This window comes from Cuculus canorus, chromosome 3 (assembly GCF_017976375.1).
Source record: "Cuculus canorus isolate bCucCan1 chromosome 3, bCucCan1.pri, whole genome shotgun sequence".
NCBI lineage: Eukaryota > Metazoa > Chordata > Aves > Cuculiformes > Cuculidae > Cuculus > Cuculus canorus.
In genome coordinates this window covers 5,359,883-5,383,757 of record NC_071403.1, presented here as the reverse complement: position 1 = coordinate 5,383,757, position 23,875 = coordinate 5,359,883, and the positions used below count along the sequence as shown (strand labels likewise).

At 39.3% G+C, this 23,875-nt stretch overlaps 1 protein-coding gene across 20 annotated transcripts in view; it reads right to left on the bottom strand.

Annotated features, from left to right (window-relative positions):
* Positions 1-23,875, bottom strand: part of DLGAP2 (DLG associated protein 2) — a 508,423-nt gene that overhangs the window by 174,613 nt on the left and 309,935 nt on the right. For 11 of the 20 annotated variants that reach the window (XM_054063034.1, XM_054063036.1, XM_054063035.1 and 8 more), the window contains one exon: positions 1,189-1,221. The exons of the other annotated variants lie outside the window; for them this stretch is intronic. In XM_054063034.1, the coding sequence (XP_053919009.1) occupies positions 1,189-1,221 (33 nt within the window). The remainder of the gene's footprint in view (positions 1-1,188; positions 1,222-23,875) is intronic. 20 annotated transcript variants of the gene reach the window in all.

Here is a 23,875-nt window from a genome sequence, read left to right as displayed (position 1 = left end):
AACTTCTCAAACAAATATCCCACGTTCTGCTGCTGTACTTGTGTATGAACAGCTCCGACAGGCTGTACCCAGGTCTGCTCCAAACCGCATCCAAATGTGATGTCATGAACTTCGAATCTTTTTTTTTTTTTTTTTGATCATTTGTTTTACTGAGATTCTTAAGAGTATACCTACTACCCACAAGGCAGGAATGCTTGGAAAATCTCAAATAAATCTACTGCCCCGTGATTTTTAAAGAATACTCAAGCAAAAAAATGAAGGAGGAATATTATATTATGCAATAGACACATTAGAAGCCAATTACATAATAAAGACTAACTTTGTTCTAATGATAAATATCATCATAATTTTTGCCTAAATCTCTTTGGGATACAATATTATGCCTTAATTTTCACAACCGGTTCATTTGACGAGTTATTCAAGAAGATTTTGAGTACAGGAAGCATCTGCACATTTGCAGCAAAGATTTACCTTATCTCAAAGAGTGCTCATTTACATTCCTCCTGTGCCAAAATTTTCTCCCAAGTAACACAGAAGTTCTTGTGATCACCGAGCATAAAATTCTCTGCTCTGCTAAAAAACTCCCAACTCAATATATTTGAGTTGTTAAGTAATTATAGTTGTAAGATTCTAAGATTTTTAATTAATTTCCACACAGTGTAAAAAATGGATGTATACACTAGAATTCAGAAAATTAACATAATATTGTTCTCATCATTTCCTGATTCACTAATTAAAATGATGGACGTACTGTTCAAAACCTCTTTCCTATACATTTCTAGTAAGAGAACTGGAAACTCAATTTTATGTTGCTTGAATCTTAGCTTTTCTTATATGCTACCAGGTGTTTTTTTTTCTTCCTTACAGAATGACATGGCGGTTTCAATTAACTTTAAATCGTTTCATTGGAATTTGGTATTTGGATTAATGCTTCTCCCCCCTTCATTTGTTTAATATTAAAGATACTGCAGTTAACATTTAAAGCCAATTTTCAATTATATTATTTAAACTAGTGCATGTAATAGCTACCTCTTCATTTTGAAATTTAAAGGAAACATGACAGTACAATTTTGACATGTAACAAACTGCTGTCAGAAGCACATCAATTAAATGTTATTCCCCCTCCCCCAAGAAAACACAGTATGAAACAAACAAATGAACATAATCTAATCTAACTGTCCACTTTACCTGGAAATGCATGCCCTGTTAGAGAATCCAAATCTGAAATTAAAACAGTGAAAAAATGATCTTTAACACTGATTTAATATTATTAAAAACCAAAATAAAAATCAAACCTGGCACTAAATTTCACAGTATCACAAATATCAAATCTTAATTACATATATATGAAAGCAAAAATAGAACACATAGCAGTATATCATGGACTTTTTTCTCTCCATAGTTTTGTATAGATGTAAAATAGGACCTAAAGATGAAAGTCTTGATCACTACGAGAAGCTAATTTACTCTACTGCTTAAGACACACATATCACAATGAAATAGGAATTTTACAGTATTTTTTAATAACCTTCTGCTTTCAAAAGCTTCTGTCTGTATAAGCATTTGTTCTGAGTTTGCACATAAGAACAATAAATTAGAAATCGTCAGAATGCTTTTTAGATTATACCATTTTGAATAAAAGATTTTCTTTCTTGATCATAACAAATAACAGATGCAATTTTTATCTCCATGTTCATTCAACTTAGCTGTTTTAAAAAAGAGAAGAGAGCTGGAAGTATGTTGACATCAGAAAGCACGAATTTAACGTTTCTTTGGTCAACTCCCATTTGCAGAAAGAGTAGAAAAGTGCACTGGTCGCACTGAATGACCTCTCGTCAACTTGCACTGGGCCCATAATTCAGAATTTCATCTTTGTCCTGCCTCTGGAAATTCCATGTTTTTAACTGGGAAGTATTCAGTAACTCAGAGATTCCCTTGTAAATCTATACTCAGAATGAAAGGGGTAGGTAGCTCTGATAAAGCATGGTCGAAATATCAGCTACGATCGCGATTGCAATCCCAAGGTGTAAGGTTAATTCTTAGACATACATGTCCAAAAAAAATCCTTCATCGGTAGTGTTCTCTCATGCAAGACGGCGATGTGAGCACATTTAGAAAACAAGCCCCGATGCTAGGAGCAGCCCACCAACTTCCAATCAGCTCACCGAGCGTGTGCGACCCTCAAACTGTCTTTCCCGCTTTCTCACAAGTGGGATGGCAGAGAGATGCAGTAGCTATGTTTTCTTGGAAAAGCACAACAGGTAGATTGTGGCTAACCAGTTCACCTTAATATGTGTGCACACGAGGTCCCTTGGCATTTATAGGAACTGAACATAATTATTAGCAGTGCCTGGATAAAGGTAGTTGGGCAAACTACGCACTTTATTAGCAAATTCTAGTACCATTTTTAAACTACTTCATCTTAAAAGAAGATATTGTCTCCCGATTGTAGTCATCAACAGATACAAGATTCTAGGTTAATGGTTTAGGCTACAGAAATCCTGAACTTCTTGTAATACAGTAACTGATTCTAAAAAATATTGGGGAAATATTTACCAGTGATCTCCTGGATATACAATTTCTCATACTGGAAGACAGGAGAAAACTACACTTGGCTTTAATAACTGTTTACATGAGATAAGTTTCCTGAGGACTGAGAACGTGTTTGATGTTGCAAGTGAACAGGTGAAAAAACCAATCCCAAATGTGATAAATGTACTAGAGAGAATTACTTTCTGCAATCCAAGATAGTGAACACAATGCATGATCTAATGCTTCCAGCACTTAATGTCTCAAGTTTTATCATACTGAACTTTATCATAAACTACAGCAGACAGAAAAACTAATCTCAGCATTCTTCCTTACAGAGCCTGAGAGACCAAGGAATGTTGTTGCCCTTTAGGATCCCATAAAAACGCTACCAAAACCAGACTATGCATAAAAGGAGTATCTAGGTATGCGGTGACTGCTCTCTGAAAGCAGAGACTGGATGCAGCCACCATGCAAATCTGGATCATCCTTCAAAACGGTGTAATACTTGAATTGCCCAAACTGTTCTTACTGTGCATTTGCACATCCTGTCACAGCAATAACATGTTTGAAAACATGTATTCTATGTCGTTTCATTGATGCAAGTTTTCTGATACAAAACCTTAAAATCCACTTAAAAAAACAGGAGAAACGGGGAAAAAAGGCTTCTTCCCATAGCAGTGAAACAACCTAGTCAGAAATGGGATTTGAAATGGAAAAAATCAACAATCAAAACCACAAAAGGGGGACTTGGTTCTGTAAAGTGCACGTTCATACTGTGACTTGCAGCAAAAATCACTGTAAAAACTCTGAAAATAATGCAGTGAACGTAATACAAATTAGGCACTTGCCCCAGCATAAAGCAGCACTACTTTGTAATACTCTGCATTAAGCTAATGGTGTAAATTGTAGATGTGTTTATTTTCCTACAAGTCGACCTACAGTAACTGAAAACTAGGCAGTTTGTCACCCGAGCACGTGTCCTGTGTGAACTGCTAAATAAAATCAGACCTACTTTGCTAGCTGAAACCAGAAGAGTTTATGGTATATTGAACCCACAAATCATGATCCACATGCCCTGATTCCATCATTACATTTCACAAAGAATGATATGAGCTGACACCGCATAGGCAGGCAATGTAAAGTTTCACATATAAAGATAAATACAGTGTGCAGCATTTCCCTGCTAGACTTCAATGCATGCAATTACTGCGGTTATAATAGAACAAAATCTTTGCTGTGGCTGAAACAACTGGGTTATTCAGTCTCTGCCATAAGATTTTTTCCACTCTTCTATGTACTCCAAGGGCTGAAGAAAAAAACAGTGTTTCTTGTTATTCTTCGGAAGACTTCACAGTTTCTTGGCCTGATTTTCAATTAAGTAAGCCTGGTCAGGTGAAATCTAATTTTCTTCCATTCCATTTATTTAATGAATTGCCCTGATTTAAAACCTCTTACTTTTATTTTCTTTCTTTAGTTTACTTTCTAAGCAAAGATCAGGAATATGAGATGAAAGCGAAGTACATAGAAGTGCAGGACATTTCCATCCCCTTTTTAAGGCTAAATAGCTCGGATGTTCACAGTAGCAATTAGCAATGAGTTATCTCCATGCAATCCATACCTGATTCATCCTATAAGTCATTGATTTAAGCATTAAAAACAGTAATTTGGTGATAAAGCTGACTTTCATTTATACTGCATAGCATTATTTTCAAAAAGGGAAAGAGGATGTACTTCTCAGGAGACAGTATCTTCCGTAAGCCACTTCATTTCATTAGCTCAGTGCAAAACAGACCTTGGAGATAGTACAAGCTTTTCATGCCAATAAGCTAATTGTTTTTTCCTAGCGCTGATTAGCAAATATGGAGTCCTGTCTATATCTTGCCTCCAGGGCCCTGTTCCTCCTGTTTCAAAAACAGTGTACATTGCACAATCCAGTACGCGACCTCTGACATCCAGTCGCACTGTTCTCCTAGAGCTGTGCTTGCAGAAGACCATCAAAGCATGGTATAGATGTCACAGACACGCATTGGCAGAGTCCCGGTGCCAAAGGAATGGAAGGGATGATTTTTACAGTGCGTAGGAAAACATATTGAAGGTGCAGAGCAAATTTAAGTCATTTAACATTAAAGGCTCTCCCCGGCATTGTCAGCGAGATGATGAAATGCCAAACCATCTCTGGGAGCTGATACCTGCTTTGAAAGGTTAGGAGAAGCTAAATGAATGGAAATAAATGCTCTTTTGAAAATACAAGATTTCTTCCTGCTACTAAATGTTTAATAGATATTGCCAGTAGGAAATTATTGTCTCTGCTTTGCTAAGCTTTGAGACCTCATCTAGAGTACTGTGTCCAGTTCTGGAATCCTCAATGTAAGCAGGATAGGGAGATGTTGGAATGGCTCCAGAGGAAGGCTACAACGATGATCAGAGGTCTGGAGTACCTCCCATATGACGACAGGCTGAGAGAGTTGGGCTCGTTCAGCCTCGAGAAGAGAAGGCTCCAAGGAGACCTTATAGCGACCTTCCAGTACCTGAAGGGGCTCCAGGAAAGCTGGAGAGGGACTTTTTACAAAGCCTTGTACTGATAAGACAAGGAGCAATGGCTACAAACTGGAGAGGGGCAGAGATAAGGAAGAATTTCTTCACCATGAGGGCAGTGAGGCACTAGAACAAGTTGCCCAGGGAAGCTGTGGCTGCCCCATCCCTGGAGGTGTTCCAGGCCAGGTTGGATGGGCCTTGGGCAGCCTGAGCCAGTGGGAGGTGTCCCTGCCCATGCCAGGCGAGTTGGAACTGGGTGAGCTTTAAGGTCCCTTCCAACCCAAACTATTCTATGATTCTACGAAACTTCCACAGTTATAGTAAATCTCATTTCACTAAAGGTCCATAACTGGGCAGCAGATGCCAAAAGCCATTTGTGGATATCCACAAGACTCTGCAAAGCTCATGTCTTTTTTAAAAAAAGAAGAGAGGAGTGAGGTCCGGTCCATCATAAAATTGGGAATTTGAAGGGAAAGAAATGAAAAGACTGTTCACAAAGAAGAAAGTAAAGAGGGTTGAAGAGCTAAGATGGTTTGCATAAGCCAGAAGTTACAGTTATAGCTTTGACAGTCAGTGAGGACTACTGGCATAGAACTCCTAGGACTGGATTTGGATCGTGAGTCTGTCTGCACTCAAAGCTGGGATATAATTAATTTGATATTAGCCAAAACTAAGCCAAAGGCTAGACTAGAAGTGGGTAAGCAGTTCTTTGCATTAGCCTCTAGAGGGGGAAGGTTTCCTTCAGCTTCAGAAATGATGTGAATTAGTCACCACAAAGCTGGTTTTGCAGTAGAGGCAACTCTTACAGTCCTGTTGCCTAGACTTGGGTCAGCGCTACTTGTCATTATCCTGCCACTGTGCCCCTAACCTACTGTTTTCAGGATCCTTCTTAATTTCATTGATATATTATTGCATTCATTTGGCACCAATTCTGTTAACCACACAATTATCATTTTAATGGGAATGTAAGCCTTTTCTGTGAGAACTTCCCCTATGAGAAGAAAAAAAGATTTATCATAAAGGCCGCACTCAGGAGTTCATAAGAGTATAATCAGCATCTTACAAACCCACTTCTCAGTTGCACTGGTTGCTGGAACTTGTTTTTATTCTTAGAGATAAACATTAAAAAAAAAATAAAGCAGAAAAATAAAGCAATTTTGAAGACTTAAAATTATGGAATTACAAAATGTATTCATTCCTCTGTTTCAACCTGATATCAGCAATCTATTGATAAAAAAATGCATTCTATTGGGATATCTCGATATCAGGGTTTCATTTTGCCAGCATTCTTTTCAGTGGGATCATGAAGAGTGGGATTCAAATTTACGTTTCTTCAGCAGAGATGTCTACATGTAAGCAAGGTGTTGGAGCTTCAATTAGCTCTGATGTAGAAGTAGTTGCAATTGAGTCAATTAATTACTTCAAAATGGAGAAATTATACTTGGTCACATGAAGAGTTAGAACAGCTCTTTCCATTGGTGAGATCTCTAAAGACTATAGTGGGAGCCTAAACAGCTACTGACACAACCTATAGTGAAGGTATTTGGAGACGAATTTCACTACAAGAGCATCTTTAAGGAAAGTAATCGGCATATCTGGATGTGGATCCGAGACAGGCACAAGAATAATATAGGAAAGATTTAGGCATGAAATATTAACTGTTTTGCAATTATTAAATCTGATAGCCTCAGATCCCTGAAATGTTAGTTACTATAAGTCCTAGATAAAAATAAACTTTGTCTCGTCAGCCTCCAGTGCAAAAACTCACTGGTCATTTTCTCTGCCGTCTTAAAAACATAGGATATTCAGGATAAAGTTTGCAGCCTTATATTTTTCATTCCAATTTAATGTTATTCCAGCAAGAACTTGGACAATAGGCACAAACTGAAAAACAAGAGGGTTCATCTGCACACAAGGAAACACTTTTTTTTAAAACTAGGAGTGACTAAGCAGTGAGACTGTGGAGTGTCCTCTTCTGGAGATGTTCAAAAGACTCATTTGGACACCATCCTGGAGCACCTTGCTCTGGGTGGCCCTGCTGGAGCACGGGGGCGTGGACTAGATGACCTCCATAGGTCCCTTTCAAGCTCACTCATTCTGTAATCCTATGAGAGAATACTAATAGTTGAAACAAATCTGCATGGAGTTGCAGTGTTGATAGGACAAGAGGAAGAAATTAATTTTGCCTGATGAGGGGACTAATTAAATTAAAGGAGACAGATCACAAAAAAAATAAATAAAAATTGATTAAGAGAGTTTTTATTAATAAGCGTACTTATTATAGAATCATAGAATCATAGAATCGTTTGGGTTGGAAGGGACATTAAAGCCCATCCACTTCCACCGCCCCTGCCATGGGCAGGGACACCTCCCACTGGCTCAGGCTGCCCAAGGCCCATCCAACCTGGCCTTGGACACCTCCAGGGATGGGGCAGCCACAGCTTCCCTGGGCAACCTGGGCCAGGGCCTCACCACTGTCATGGTGAAGAAATTCTTCCTTATGTCCAGTCTAAATCTGCCTCTCTCCAGTTTGTAGCCATTGCTCCTTGTCCTATCAGTACAAGGCTTTGTAAAAAAGTCCCTCTCCAGCTTTCCTGGAGCCCCTTCAGGTACTGGAAGGTCCCTATAAGGTCTCCTGGGAGCCTTCTCTTCTCCAGGCTGAACAACCCCAACTCTCTCAGCCTGCCATATCGGAGGTTCTCCATCCCTCTGATCATCCTTGTAGCCTCCTCTGGACCCGTTCCAACAGTTTCATATCCTTCTTATGTTGAGTATTCCAGAACTGGACACAATACTACAGATGAGGTCTCACAAGGGAGGAATAGAGGGGCAGAATCCCCTTCCTCGCCCTGCTGGCCACGCTGCTTTGGATGCAGCCCAGGACACCGTTGGCCTTCTGGGCTGTGAGTACACATTGCCGGCTCATGTTGAGCTTCTCATCAATCAGCCCCTCCAAGTCCTTCTCTACAGGGCTGCTCTCAATCACATCATCCCCATCCTGTACTAAAACTGTGGATTGCCCCAACCCAGGTGTAGGATCTTGCACTTGGCCTTGTTGAGCCTCATGAAGTTCACACAGATCCACTTCTCCAGCTTGTCCAGGTCCCTCTGGATGACATCTGTTATTACTAATAGCTGACAACCATTAACACTGCTTAGGAACATCTCTCTTATGCTTGCACACTCCCCCCCAGTTACCCACGAGTGCATGGCTGGGAGGCCAATCCCCAGCTGTTCGTGAAGAGGCACAGCGTCATAACAGAACGCAGGGTCTCTTAGGTGGGTGTTAAGAAAGTCCCTCAAAATGTTCTTGATTTTATCAAGTGTATATGTGCCTAAACACATGTATATCCATACATGCAGGTAGCAGCAGCACCCGTTTGAATGTGGTCCCATTTACACAGCTGCCTGTTGATGCCAGTGTGAGCAGATGGCCAGATGCGGCCAACTTTTGGTGCCCCAAGCTTATCAGTTCTTGTACAACCAGCCAGACTACCAGTCTCAGGAGCTTATCAGTGTCTGGGAGACTGCTGCATGCGGCTCTCTGCAGCCTGCTGTAGCATCATAACCTTCCCCAACCATACACCTAGGTACCTTACAGAAATCACTTGCACAAGCTCACACAGAAGGCACATTTATGCAATGCAGCCTTTCCCCTGCTATACAATATGCTTCAGCAGAAGAAACTAGTGGGAGACCTAAAATCCTGTTATTCCAGATGCAAATTTATCCTTACATAGTAGCTGTGATAATCACAAGAGCTGGTAATACTACCAAATGCACATTATCCTTAAAAGAGTCTATCCAAAACAACATGATAAAGAACGAAAATACACTTCCATATTTACTAAAGTATCTATTAAGCCGTGAGGCCCTGGCCCAGGTTGCCCAGGGAAGCTGTGGCTGCCCCATCCCTGGAGGTGTTCCAGGCCAGGTTGGATGGGCCTTGGGCAGCCTGAGCCAGTGGGATGTCCCTGCCCATGGCAGGGGGGTTGGAACTGGATGATCTCTAAGGTCCCATCCAACCTTAACTATTCTATGATTCTATGACTCTATTAAAGCAAAAAATTATTTTAGGGTACAACTAACTTTTTGTCATTCCCTTCCCTTGGAGAGCAAACATTAATTAAATGCATTGTCCCCAGTTTCCTTAGAATAATTTCATTTCTGTATTCCTGAAGTTACATCTTTTAGGGCTTTAGGGTGAAAATGTCACCTCTATACAGAATAAAAGTTCATATTACATTATAAAAATTATAAGGAGATTAGATTATATAAGAAATATTTGGGATATTGGACACAGTTGATTGTAAACATAACCTCTAGGTCTAGTTTGGCTTCACTGAGATACTTTAGTAGGTCCATAGTGGGTAACATACGTCACAGTACAAAAACCTGGATCTGCTGATCCTGGCCAGCTTATGTGGATCTTGATCTGCTGCTCTTCCTCCAGAACTTCTGTCTTCCCCACTCCTTTACCCTTTCTCAGTTTAAAAGAACTAAAGAAAAACAACCACCCACTAAAACCAAAATACCTCAAACTCAGTTTTTTTTTAAATCTCGAAAGCCATCATTAATCCATTTTCTCCTTTTGCTGATTTGAAGCAAGCTGCCTGCTTCCTGCTTCCTAGTATAATCATGGCCTCAGGACTGGTTTATCCAAACTCATTACAGGGTTTTTAAATAACATCTTTAAATGTGTTGTAGAACCTCCAGCCGCACACAGTCAAGATCAGAACATTATAATGCTTTCCAAAGCAGCTCTCATTGGGAAACTTAAAACAGCTGAAATCCCAGCCCCGCTTTCCTGCAGCGATGGATGCTGTGCCGACAGCTCCAGTGGAACCCATCCTGCTCCAGTGCAGAGACTTTATTTCGGCAGCATTCACTAGCACTTTGATAGCAGAGATGGAGGACACCTATCACCAGCGTGAAGTGCACTGTGATTTAGAATCCCCTGCAGTTCACCACAGCCTTACTGCCTGGTATTGAGACAGGATTTCCCAGAGGGCTACCACAGGCACGCTGTCCTCCCACATGCGATTATCCCAAGGCTTTAAGGAAAGCATACCATAGCTACAGGCACACTGTAACTGAGGGCGCTACGGTTATAATCATAGAATAGAATCACAGAATAGTTTAGGTTGGAAGGGACCTTAGACCCAGTTCCAATGCCCCTGCCATGGGCAGGGACACCTCCCACTGGCTCAGGCTGCCCAAGGCCCATCCAACCTGGCCTTGAACACCTCCAGGGATGGGGCAGCCACAGCTTCCCTGGGCAACTCTCACGGTGAAGAAATTCCTCCTTATGTCTAGTCTAAATCTGTCCCTCTACAGTTTATACCCATTGCCCCTCGTGCTATCACCACAAGCCTTTGTAAAAAGTCCATCCCCAGCTTTCCTGTAGCTCCTTCAGATACTGGAAGGTCCCTATAAGGTCTCCTGGAGCCTTCTCTTCTCCAGGCTGAACAACCCCAACTCTCTCAGCCTGTCCTTATATGGGAGGTGCTCCAGCCCTCTGATCATCTTTGTTGCTTTCTCTGGACTAATTCCAACAGCTCCATCTCTTCCTTACATTAAGGATTCCAGAACCGGACACACTACTTCAAATGACGTCTCCCAAGAGAAGAACAGAGGGGCAGAATCCCCTCCCTCGCCCTGCTGGCCACGCTGCTTTGGATGCAGCCCAGGACACCGTTGGACTTCTGGGCTGCGGGTGCACATTGCCGGCTCATGTCGAGCTTCTCATCCCCAGCACCCCAACTCCTTCTCTGCAGGGCAGCTCCCAATCACATCATCTCCCATCCTCTACTGAAACTGTGGATTGCCCCCACCCAGGTGTAGGACCTTGCATTTGGCCTCGTTGCACCTCATGAATTTCACACAGCCCCATTTCTCCAGCTTGTCCAGGTCCCTCTGCACGACATCTGAATCCAGTTTGAATCCAGCTCAAGTTCAGTGTGTACACACGTAAAAAAAAGTCACACACAGAAATGAATGTTTCTCAGAAACATCAGTACAAACAATATTCATACTTTCCCCAGTGATTTCCATTTGGGCAGCTGGCTTAGTCATGAAAGAGATGAAGTCACTGATTTCCTAACGTACTTAGCACGTCTACAGACATTTTTCAGCTCAGGAGCACTTTTAAAATGATGTATGGTTGATCATCGAATAATCAACAACTTACATTTTAAATCCTTCTACAAAGTTTTAATTCTAAATCTTTTTCTTTCTTTTAAGTGTGCGTAAATTTATTCCAGTCCTGCCGGCACTAAAACCTGCAGACATCCAGGATTCGTGGAGCCGTGGTTAGTACAGTACTATTATTGAGTTAATAACCTAAAGCTTTGAGTCAGAGCTGATTTCTACTCTGCCGCTCAAAAGGCAAGTATAACTCTTTCCTATCTGTCTGAAAAAGACCACACAGAAACAACGCAGTTTCCAAATTAAGGAGGCGGCTATCACAGACAGCCATGGGCTATTTATACTTATTTAACTCCTGAAATATTGTTATTTGTAGGCAGAGTTTCAATACCTGACAGCAAATAGCTTCTAGAGTTTTGAGAGTCTAATTGAATCCGACCTGTGTATTCCATAAAACTCTCTTCACATACGAACAGTTAAATCTTAAATTTATTCTGCATTAGGATGGAACATACTCATTCCATAACTCAGGAGAAGCAATGACATAATACACATTATGCTATGGTGATGTCTATCTGTGCCTCTCAGAAATATCAAGCTATCAAATTTTCCAGACCAGAAAACCATTCAATAGATGAAGTAAAAATATGCTAAATAAAACCCAACCTGTTTCGGTAATGGTGAGACATTCGTGAAAACAAATTGATGGATGTAGGCACTGGAAGAGTGAGGAGACTCAAACCTTAAGGAGGTTTAATAATACTAAACTAAAAAAATAAAGTAAAACTTTAAAGAAAAAGAATCCGTTTCCCAAAAAGTGAACTCCAAAACAATATATCTTCCCAGTTTTACTGCAGTCCCTTTCTAAAGCTGCTTTCAGCATAAGAAAGGCAAGAAATCCTGTGAAATTCAACTGTTCCACTTTATGCCACTATTCATGTCAAACACTATGACATGCCTTTCAGAAACTGCTTTTTTCATGTTGTCAGATTCTTTCAGTTTACCTCATTCTCTCTCTTGTTCTGGGAATGCCTCTTCTCTCACACTTTCCTTATTTTTTTCAGTGACTTCGCTTTTTCCTTGAAATTTATATAAACATAAGCCCTTGAATGAGCAGGTGTTTCTAAATAAAAGATAATTTTCTCTCATTTTCACCTCAGTATCAACTTCCTTTCCTCCAACTCACATCAGATTGCTTTCAAGTTTGTGCTCAGCTTGATCTGTTTTTCATATATCATTTATTATCTTCTGCTGCCCAAGCCACAGTATTTTTTCCTATTCATTCTCCTGTCTTTTTTTTTTCCTTTTATCTGATAAAACTGAGTACTTATTATTAAGCAGTCTTTCAAGTCTTTGATGCTTGGCCTGGTTTCAGAGAGACTAAATAGCTATGTTTATACACTGTCATGTAAAGTACCAAGTTAAGCTTTATATGACAAAGCTGGCTCAGTGACTTACTAAATATTAGGACAATTCCTGTTATTCTAAATAAGCCGAGTCTTTTAAGTACATTAGATTTGCAAGAGCTAGTGGGGAAAAAACCACCAAACATCTACTTAAGTACTTAAAAGGGAGGAAAAAAAAAAAATTACAAGTACAGGCAATGAAGCATTTCCATAAGGCAATCCCAGGAGTTTGCTAACAGGTAATGACTTTCCAGAAGGAAAAGTTAGAAGAGATTTGGCACAGTTTATACATATATTTTGTAATCTCCAAAACTTGTATGCAAACAGACTGATTAAGCTGAGAGGAATGTAGCATTTCTGCACCCCAGAAGACATACAAAGAAGGAGAAAAAAATGTTACTAAATGTTATTTAAAAAAACCCCCACAACCGAACAATCAAGCCAAACCATCTTCAAACTGACCTTCTAAGTGAAAAGTAAATTTATTTCCAATATGAGGACTAAAAACCTTAAGAAGGGCTGAAAGTGAAAGCAAAAGAAATTTGTTACAAATGTCACCAGGCTTCAAACAGAACTGAAGAACTACACTTTACACTACTGCAAGTAATGTGGTTTGATATTAATTCTACTTCCAAGTTATTTCAAAGAATAATTTTACAGCGCTTTCAGGGCTTTTAAATCATTGAAGCCAAACTGGATCACTTTGTCACTTGAGTACTGTGTAGGATGTTCAAAGTTTATGTCAGGTCAACAAATATTGACTCCTTTTGTTTGAGAAAAATCTCCTTTTTGGGGATCAGCTGTATTATGTACACATGGATGGAATCAGCTTCCACTGAAAAACATTTTTTTAGATCTCATGGATCTTAGTTTAGGCAACTAGTGTGCTCTGACAACTGCTCTGTCTACTTTGAAAACGAAGGTTTTTCTTAGTATTTTGAAGAACATCGGTCATCATAGATGTTAAAACATTACGCTACAATAAAATAGTCACTGCTATTTTGCTTTTACTCTCTCATTACTGCTCAGTGCCTCTTCAAACTTTATGTTTAGTTAAATCTTTTCAAGCCTGTGGCAACATCTGAAGAGACCCTGTTAAAATTAATTAAATCCTTGAAAACGTTTAGCCACAGTCCTGCTCTTATTGAATTTTCTTGAGTGACGTCAATGAGAAGCGCAGCAGGTGCAGATTTCCCTTCTATCCTATCGTATCACTGTGCTCAGGATTGAGATGGATACTGCTATAAGCTTGCGAAAGACAACTTCGAAGGGGAAAATGCAAAAGAATTTTTTAATTTAAAAATTGATATGTTTTTGTTGCAGTAAAGGACCACAAAGGACACGGGAGGAGACAAGAACTGTTTTAAAGCTGCATACCACGAAAGTTCAAAACGTGAAACAGGCTGCTCCATTTCATGGATCCCGTACTCCATGCAATGAAGAAAAGTATGAGTTAGCCAGGTTGTTAAAGGAAGCAATGGAAATTAGGGATGTTTATCAATTCCAGGCAATTCATGTGACATTGCTTAAGAAGCAATGCGTGTTTATGCATGCCAGAAACAGGAGCAAAGGAGAGCGTGTTGCAGAGGCTCCTGTTGACTCCGCGCAGTGACTACAATCACAAAGTATCAGAGGCACATTCATGGCACATTGGATCCGAGCTAATAAGCCATTTCAAGCTTAATAGCTGTAGTCCAAAGCCATTTGAACGCAGCTACTATGCTTCAGGGTTCAGGTTGACAAGTTTACATCAGTCCAAGCCATTGCTTTCGTTGAGTGTCTTTTCTTGAGAAGAAGCCTTTATGAAAACTAATATATATAAAGTCACAAAACTTCCCTTCTTAACTCACTGGCCTCTTCCCACAGCCAGCAAGGAGACAAATGGACAAAGGAATGTCCACTATTTAAAAAACAAGACTATAGGAATGGGTCAACACCCAATAACACAAGGTACCACGCAATAACATAATGATGTGTAGTTCGTGTGTCCTTCACTGAACAACAGTTCTGAAGCGGTGATTTAAGAAAGTTGTCAATGTTTTTCAGAGATAAACAACAGAGTTCTATCAGAAAGGACTGCAAGATACCCTTTGCTTTCGTAGAGGTAAGAATTGCACTGAATTCAGAGAGAAAAGACCATGAAACAGGAGAAGGGATTTCATGGGGAAAAGTTCATGGTAATGTAATTAAAATCTCTATGCACAAGGGAACGAACTAAAGGCTGAATTGGCTTTTGCCCACGGGCATTTCCAGATTTGATTGCTTCACTCGGTTGGTTTAGCATTCTTTCAGCACAGTTTTGAGCTTTCAACATTTCCCATGTGGATTATAACCAGAGGAGGAAATTCATTTCATGATGTAACTCACTGGAGTCAATGGAATCACTCCAGTATGCAATACGGCTCACCATCAAAACTGTTTGATTTTCTAGATTTTAAATATTCAACTATTAGAAGAAATAACAACTGTTTAATGATAACCTAAATTCTAGTTACGACTCTTCTGAACATTACTGTAAAATGCATGAATGAACAGATCAAACAGTTCAGTTACCATCTCTAGATCCAGGACACATATCCGTGAGCTACAAGTTCATTCTAAGCCCTAACATACAAACAGGCAAGCAGCCAGATTGTCCTGGGTCCATTTCACTTTGACCAACCTAATCTCTGTCAAAAAAAAAGCACTGTACTGCTTTGTTCTCTGGGATAGACCCAGACTTGAAAAATCAGCAGTTTCAAATGGTAGGAAAAGACCTCTCAGAATATGCTAAAAATAACTCTATTTGAAGGCCAAGTCTGTTCTGCAGTATTTAATTTGAGGTCATCTTTTCTAAATGACAAAGAACTCTTTCCACATTTCAGCATAGCTACCTATTATACGTTCTAGTGTTTACTTTAACACAATACCTCATAATAAAAGGTTGTATTTTTTTTTTAATTCAACTTCGATATGGAAATACATCTGCTTTAAAATGAACTGCTTAAACATTGTAGAAACCATGTCTCGCTATCTGGGTATATTATGAATATGAAATTCAATGTTAATTTTCGTATCATGAGAGCCATGAAACCAAACCCCTCAAAACTTCCCAAAAAGCCCAAACTCGCAACTCTGGAGAAGGTCCATAAACAAAATTTTAGAAATACTGCAATTTAGAAAACTAAAAAAACCCTCTAGTTACACTTGTTTCTATTGGCAACGTTAATTTACCTGGGTAGCATTGCATCGTCATTTTATTTTATAATAAGCTTGTCAGCAACTTTCATTATAATGAAAAAAGTCAAAAAAAAAAAAAGGCATGAGAAACAGACCAAGCAACATTTGATTCTTGTCTTGTTGTTAAACTTAGCATTACACCTGACACAATTAATTTCATGACAGGGCGTGTTGTTAAAATAATAACACCTAATTTTTACCACTATCACTCAGAAAGATTCAGGAAGATCCAGTTGTTTTCGGGCACTTATTATCAATGAATTTATTTTCAGGAAAAGGAGCTATGTTTTCCGTGTCCTACAAATCGTGCAGTGTTTTAGGTTTTAGAAAAACTTTGGCAATGGCATAAAGTGGAGAGGATAATATCTACCTTTCATTTTTCTTAGTTTAATTGTCTTACTGCAACTGAATATGACACACAGTGTAAGAAAGATTAATGATGAGACAAAACTGAAGTCAGCAGCCTCAGGCAAGATGGTTTCTCAGAACCTGCTTTATAATCTCAAAAGAGATACGATTAACCTTAAATGAATCTGAATTTTTTACCTTTTTCTTTCTTTTCTGAGACGACACTAAAGACTTGTTTTTCAAGTCATGTATTCTGAAGAAAATTTCCAGCTTTCAGGTTCTTGAATGGATTTTAAATAAATTCAAATAGTATTTTACCAAAGTTTATTATGTTGAGTCAAGAATTTGCTAACGTGGACAAGTTTTAAACTAAGATTGAAGGCATCTCTATAATATCCGCCCTAAGTTTCTTCAGTTGATTCAGCTCTATACTAAAACAAACCAAATGGGTTCTGAGCCATTACAGCAGCAGTGGAGAAGTATTGTTTGTTCCCATCCCCAGCGGTCCCAAGCACATGCAGGGTCTGTCCTCAGATGCTTGTTTTCACATCACAGTTCCGTAGTTCCTCTTCCTGGTGAGGTCTAGCCTCTTCCTCTCCTCCTCACAAATTATAAATATAAAAAGGTCTCTTGTGAGACCTCATCTGGAATATTGTGTCCAATTCTGGAATCCTCAATGTAAGAAGGAGATGGAGCTGTTGGAACGGGTCCAGAGGAGGCTACAAGGATGATTGGAGGGCTGGGGCACCTTCCATAGGAGGACAGGCTGAGAGAGTTGGGGTTGTTCAGCCTGGAGAAGAGAAGGCTCCAAGGAGATCTTATAGTGACCTTCCAGTACCTGAAGGGGCTAAAGAAAGCTGGAGAGAGACTGTTCAGAAAGGCTTGTAGGGATAGGATGAGGGGGAATGGCTATAAACTGGAGAGGGGCAGATTTAGACTGGTCATTAGGAAGAATTTCTTCACGATGAGAGTGGTGAGGCCCTGGCCCAGGTTGCCCAGGGAAGCTGTGGCTGCCCCATCCCTGGAGGTGTTCAAGACCAGGTTGGATGGGCCTTGGGCAGCCTGAGCCAGTGGGATGTCCCTGCTCATGGCAGGCGGGTTGGAACTGGGTGATTTTTAAGGTTCTTTCCAACCCAAACTGTTCTATGATTCTATGTACCTTCAAGGGGAGGAGACTCCACTATCAATATCATTTTATTGCTATGCTGTTGAAGGAGGAACATGCCATCTTTCTGCCAAGAAGACAGTTGGATATGCTGCAGTTCCTGGGTAAATCTCAGGTTCTCGCACACAAGGACCAGCCACCAGTGGAGAAAGCTCCACTGACACTGATTTTGAACAGATGTAAAGCATATGAATGAATCTTTCCATCTGGGTTGCTTCATATTCTACATATTTAGAATATTCTACAGATGAATTATGATTATTTGCCAATGGATTCACTTCTTATAAGTAATTATATTATTACAGTTTCCTTTAAACATGAGATCTGAAAATGCTGAGAGGTTATGCAAATATTCTGCGAAATTTTGTCCCTGAGCCCAGGAAACAAAATGCTGCAAGAAAAAATAAAAAGAAAAAGAAAGGGGAGAATAGTACCCTTCATCTTTCCTTTGAAGTTTCTCTCCGATAACCTTGTTCTACACTGGCCAAAGAAAAAACTATAAATATATTCTATAATACATATATTGTATAATTAGCAACACAGAAAATACTTCAAAAAGCTGGAAACACATTGATCTTTTCTAGTCTAAAGCGATATATACCACCTCAAACTCTTAACTGTGAGAGCAGTATTCTAAACAATCCCTGGTAATTTGGCACGTAGTATTTTACTTGAAGTAGGGGCTGGAATTTAAAATGGCTTTAAAAAATGAAATCGAAATATTGCATTAAATTCAGAAACACTCATATTCTGAGAATTCTCAGAATCTCAAGGAAAAGAAATAATTTTCCATGCAAAGAGGCAGCAAAAGCTGGCATTGCTAGATTTCAGCTGCAAGTTAAAGATTACCTTTGGAATACAATATATAAAGGTAACAATAAAAGATGCAGAACAGCCAGAGCAAGGAATTCAGAGGCACTGATCTATTCCCAGCTCTAGTACTGGGAAATTCCCTTTTTTTAAATTGTATTGACATGTAGTCTATGAAATTTAGCTATTTGCTAAATGCTGTATGTTTAGACTCCTTCTATAACCAACAGGGAAAGACACATTTCCAGGAGGTGATTTATCTCCTCTGAAGACAGCTCTGAAAACCATTAGACTAATATGTGCGTACAACTCTGGAACACTCGCAGAACTTACTCATAGCACATTTATAAGTAGATGGAAGACAAAAGATAGTTGTTAGTTACGGAATATTTTTTCCTTTTAGTTCAGAGATTTTCTCTGATGCCTCTCCATGACTGGAAAGTGCTTTGCACTGAGTGTCTCCCGGGTTTCTGCTATGGCAGAAACATTCCGCTCCTTGATAGCTCTGGTTTGTAGAGCAAGTAGGAACATTTATTTCATGCAGACTGCTAAGGCAGCTCAGATTTTGTGGGGAATGGACTAGGTATTAAGAGATTACAAAGAAGATTAAACCTTTAAAGTGAGGGGGCAAGGAGCAGCGAAGGACTTGTCATAAAGCTGTAGTAATTGGAAATGACATGGAGAAATTTTAGAATGAGTAATGATGCATAAGCGTTTGGAAGAATACAAGGAAATGAGTAGCAGGCAACATTGTCTTGTTTGTCTCTAACCAAGTATCTGATTTCATTTTGTGTTAGAATAGACAGTCTTACATGTGAGGAGGAGCTCTAGATGTCTCTTACACTGACTTTCTTACGGCTTTTGACACTGGGCCACATGGCAACATCATCCACGTTACACACTATGTGAGAGACATGTTCCAGACGGAATTACTTTAGACTGAATTGATGGAAAGCCAAAATCTTGTATCACAGTCAGTTGCTCACAATGGAGTGCCCCCATTCAATGCTGACTAACGGCTGATGGCAGTTTGGGTTTTTGTTTGGTCAGATGTCACTGGGCTCACAATTATCTTGAAAAATTAGAGAAATACTATGAGGAAAAAATAAACAAAATAGGATTGGATTCAGTAAGGACAAATAAAAGATGCTGAACTCAGGAGGGAATAATTATTTGCGAGGTGCTACATAGAGGACAAGTTGTCACATGTCTGTTCTATATAAAAATATCTGTTATTACAGTTTAGCACAAGTTAAATATCAGTAGACAATCTCATGCTATTTCTGGAAAAAATAAGCATCAGAATGGGATGTATAAACAAGAGCATAACCTAAAAGAAATAGAAAGTTTTTCTCTTTCCACAACCAGTACAGGTTAGGGCCTCAGCCGTGTGCAGATTTGACAGAGGAGAGACCAACCCAAGGTCTTGGAAAACACGACCTATGAGAAAAGGCTGAAAGAGCATTTGCTTTTGCTTCTAACAGAGATGACGACAGGGTACAATATCAGACTTCAACTGCATAAAAGGTTGTTGCTAAAGGGAAGGAATAATCTATTTCAACTTTCATATGCAAAAAATAACGAGCTTATTCTGAAACAGGGAAGTCTTGGGTCAAACATGAGCTGAACTTTCTAACAGCGAGGATAGTGAAGCAGAGGAACAGACCTGATGGGGATATTATGGCCTTTTCATCATTGGAAGCACTGAAAAACAGGTTAGACCAAACATCTGTTCAGCATCAATATTGCTGTGGGGGCAGTGGATAGACCGTCTGTTCTATGCAGTTCTTTTCTTGCCCTATTTTTTTGAACCATAACTTCTGTTTATTACAGGGATCTACTAGTAATATTGTGAATGAATATTACATTGGTCTTTATCAGTCAGTCAACAGTATCTATATATTTTCTACTCTGTCAACACAAGAGGAATCTCAATGCAATAAAAATAGTGTAAAAATTAAAGGAAAAGTAAGCTTAAAATATTCCTTAAAGTTCATATGAAGTAATACTTCGTGACACTCCATGGATTACATATTCACACAATTCCTGTGCTGATTCAGATTAGACCAAACTGAAAGAAATTAAAAAAGGAAAACTGAATATCACAACTAAGAGCATCAAAAAAATTGTGGCGAGCAATGTGGCAAACACTAAAACCTAAATGAAGCATAAAAATCTTCTTTTACAGCATGATGCTTCCTTGAAGCTCCCCACTAAAGTCAAAGCAACTTGAGACCAAAAGCAGCAGTGTTGGACAGAAGCCTTAATATCACAGCAAAAACAATGGGTATAAAAAGGGCTTTACAATATATGCAGTTTTGCATTTTCTTTTGTAAGTTTACACCTGCAACACAATAAAATACAATAGAAATGCAATTTATCCATTGCTTATAGAAAGGATGTAGAAATAAAGACCCGGTTTGCTCTTTCATTGGCTTTAAGTGATAAGCATCTACTAAAAAAATCATTTTGTTTCTAAGCATGTCACTGCTGTTATTCCTAAGCACATCACTACTGTTACTTTAATTCTGAAAGTTTCACTCTTCCCAAGGAACGTAACTTTGATTTTTTACAGATCTCAAGTCTCAGTGAAGTTTGGGTACAAGTAGTCTACACTAAGGTCAACAGAAAAACACTTGAGCAGTGAAAAACAGTTGAGCTTTGGTATATCGGAAACAAAAGAAGTCACTGCAAAGATCAGCAGGACAAAAGCTGTATTAAGAATGTAGACACGATATGAGGTTTTTTTCTTGTCTGCCTAGGAGTTCTGCCTGGGCACTATTCCTTGGAGTCCTTAATCTGAAATATTAGCAAAACCCAACAAAACAACGACCTAAAGAACAGAAGCAGAACAGACCGGAGGGAGGAGGATTTGAAGAGAATGTATTTCCCCCAGAATTCTGGTGTGTCAGGGGGTTGGAATATCCTGTAGCATTGCATTCAGGGATGGAAACCCATAGAAGACATTAAGACTTACGCATTTATATTTTCTTAAACTGCATTAAAAATAAGTAACATAAAAATAAGAAGAATGAAGGACATACTCTGGAGGTCTATTTTCTGTTAAATGCAGCAATCCTATTTTCCCTTCTTGTCGCAGTTAATGCCGCTGAGCTAAGAATTCAGACTGCTCATAAAGTTTACATTTCCAGTTAGCCATATTTCTCCAGCCTCTTACTGCTGCTGTGAAAGCATATGAAAACTGGGATGATACCTCTGACTGGAAAGGACTTTGAAACTGCCTCTGGCAACAATAGAAACTGTGTGAACGGCTCACACAAAATCTGTGCTCAAGTGTGTCAAAAAGTACAGAAATTCAATTTTCTACAGCTAAACCAGAAGAAAGTTGGTAGGACGCGGTAACTGTGAGGCTCTGGGGCTTCAGCTTTGTTTTGAAGCCTACCACAGGGCTGGCAGGAGCAGTGAGTAGATATGTTAGGTTTATGGTCTTGTACTATAATGGATGAAATATTGAGTGTGTAGCAATTTGTAGGGCTGCATGGAGCATGCCATGGAAATTTTCACAATTAAAAAGAAATTATTTGGGCGGGGGATCACCTTGGTAATCAGTTAAACATCAACTTTCACACCACGGCATAAGAACTGCAGGAAATAGACTGTGGTGACAGTGAACAGCAGTACTGTGACAAGAATAAATGTTTGTGTGAGAGAGGCTAGCTTTAATTCAAACTAGTCCCCAGAGAAAACCAAACACTGAATAGCTCCTAATTTACACCTAGTGAATCATTCCTCTGGAAGTAAGCACCATCATGTCAACAGAGAGAAAAAAAAATCCTTCTGACTGTCTTCAATGACACACAATCCTCTCTATTGCCTATACATGGGACTCGGGCACTTTGAAAAGCTACATTTGAGTCAGAAGTTGTGAATATTATAATATATTCATAATAAGACAACCTAGGATTGTCCTAGAACTGTCAGTGTATGGATTACAGAGAAGGAAGCTGAGTATGATTTCCAGTTCCAGTGTTTGGTCCCCAAACCGTATTCTGAACTATTCTAAAATAGAAAAATCTGACTGTGACAGACAATATCTATTTTATTTATCTATTCTATAAGATGCTATATTCTTTCAGCAGGCTATGACTGGACAGCCAAAACAAAAACCCTGTTTGCTTTCTCCGGGTGGTGACACCATGCATCTGATGAAGCATGCGGAGGGAGGGTAGGGCTGATCCTCCCCAGGGGAGTGCAGAAACCATACAATCATAGAATGGTTTGGGTTTCAAGGGACCTTAAAAGGTCATATAGTCCAATCCGCCTGCAGTGAGCAGAGACACGTTCAACTAGATCTGGATGCTCAGAGTCCCTTGAATATTTCCAGGGATGGAGCATCAACCACCTCCGGAGAAACCTGTTCCAGTGTTTCACCCACCCTCACTGTAAAAATTTCTTAGAAGTCCTGGGATTGTCTACTCACCCTAGATGTGACGGATTGCTTATTGACAGCTTGGTTGTCACATTCAGAATCTACAATAAAATCTCTAGATGGTAGTTTAACAGAATAAATTATGGTACGGAACAACAACTAACAATATAAGCTTTCAAATGCTGTGTCTAGAGGTCAAGTTTACAGAGACTTTGGAAGCCAGCAGAGCTCTTATAATGATCTGGTCCTATATATTTATACATTAGACTGTTCATACATAAAAGCTCTTCAAATTCTCAAACAGTCGTGGAAGGGAAATGATACTTCAAAAGTTTTGAGATAGCGCCTTCAAAAGCACTGAAACACTTTACTGTGCCATACACTTATAAACTTCTCACATAACAAGGAATTGCAATTCCATCGCACGTGCGTTAACTGCAGAGAGAAAGAACAGCTTAAAGAACTGACCAAGATGAGCCACTTGAATCCTACTAAGACCAGGACAAAGCCATAAGAAAAGGCAGAGTCTGGATTACCATTTACTGCAACCAAACCAAGGATGCCAAAAGCTGTGAAGCAACCGAAACAAAGGAGAGCCTTTCCATTCAAAAAAGTCAGTGCCAGCAGAGCTTTAAGAACACACAGAAATGGAAACTAAGCAAGGTAAAGACTTCTTGATCTATAGCAAGGCACAGTACTCGTTCAGCAGAAAGAAAGACTATAACAAGCCATATTTCTTCCAGAATAAATCACCCTAAGGCAGGAAAGCTCATTGGATAAACACAAAATTTCTCATAGCTGGTGTCAAGGTTTACTATCAATATTAATTTCAATTTAGTACTCAAGTAACTACACAATTTTCCCCTGGCTACAATCTGAACAGCTGAGTATCTCTGAAGAAGACAGAAAAATGCCCGAGTTAAAATAAGGATTTATTATAATTTAACTTGAGGGTATTTCTTGTATATTTTATCAATAATAACAGTAAAAAAATCAATATTCATTAATAGAATTCATATTCTTTGCCTAGTAGTAAAAGTAGAAATAACATTATGTGAGTATTTGCCTTCTGCCGGGTACAAGCAATTACAGAAAGGTTCTATCAAGTTGTGATAGAACTGTAGAAACTTGGAAATCATTCTAAGCAAACTGAGGTGTGAAATGAAAAGTGAGAATCCCAAGGAAATGTAAGCAGACATTTAAATCCCTCTTATAAGCTTGACAAGCTTACATAGCATAGTACTAAAAGAAAAAAAAAAAGAAATAAAATGGAAAATTGAGGCAATGATAGGAAGAATTGGATATTACTAGGCAGGACAGAAA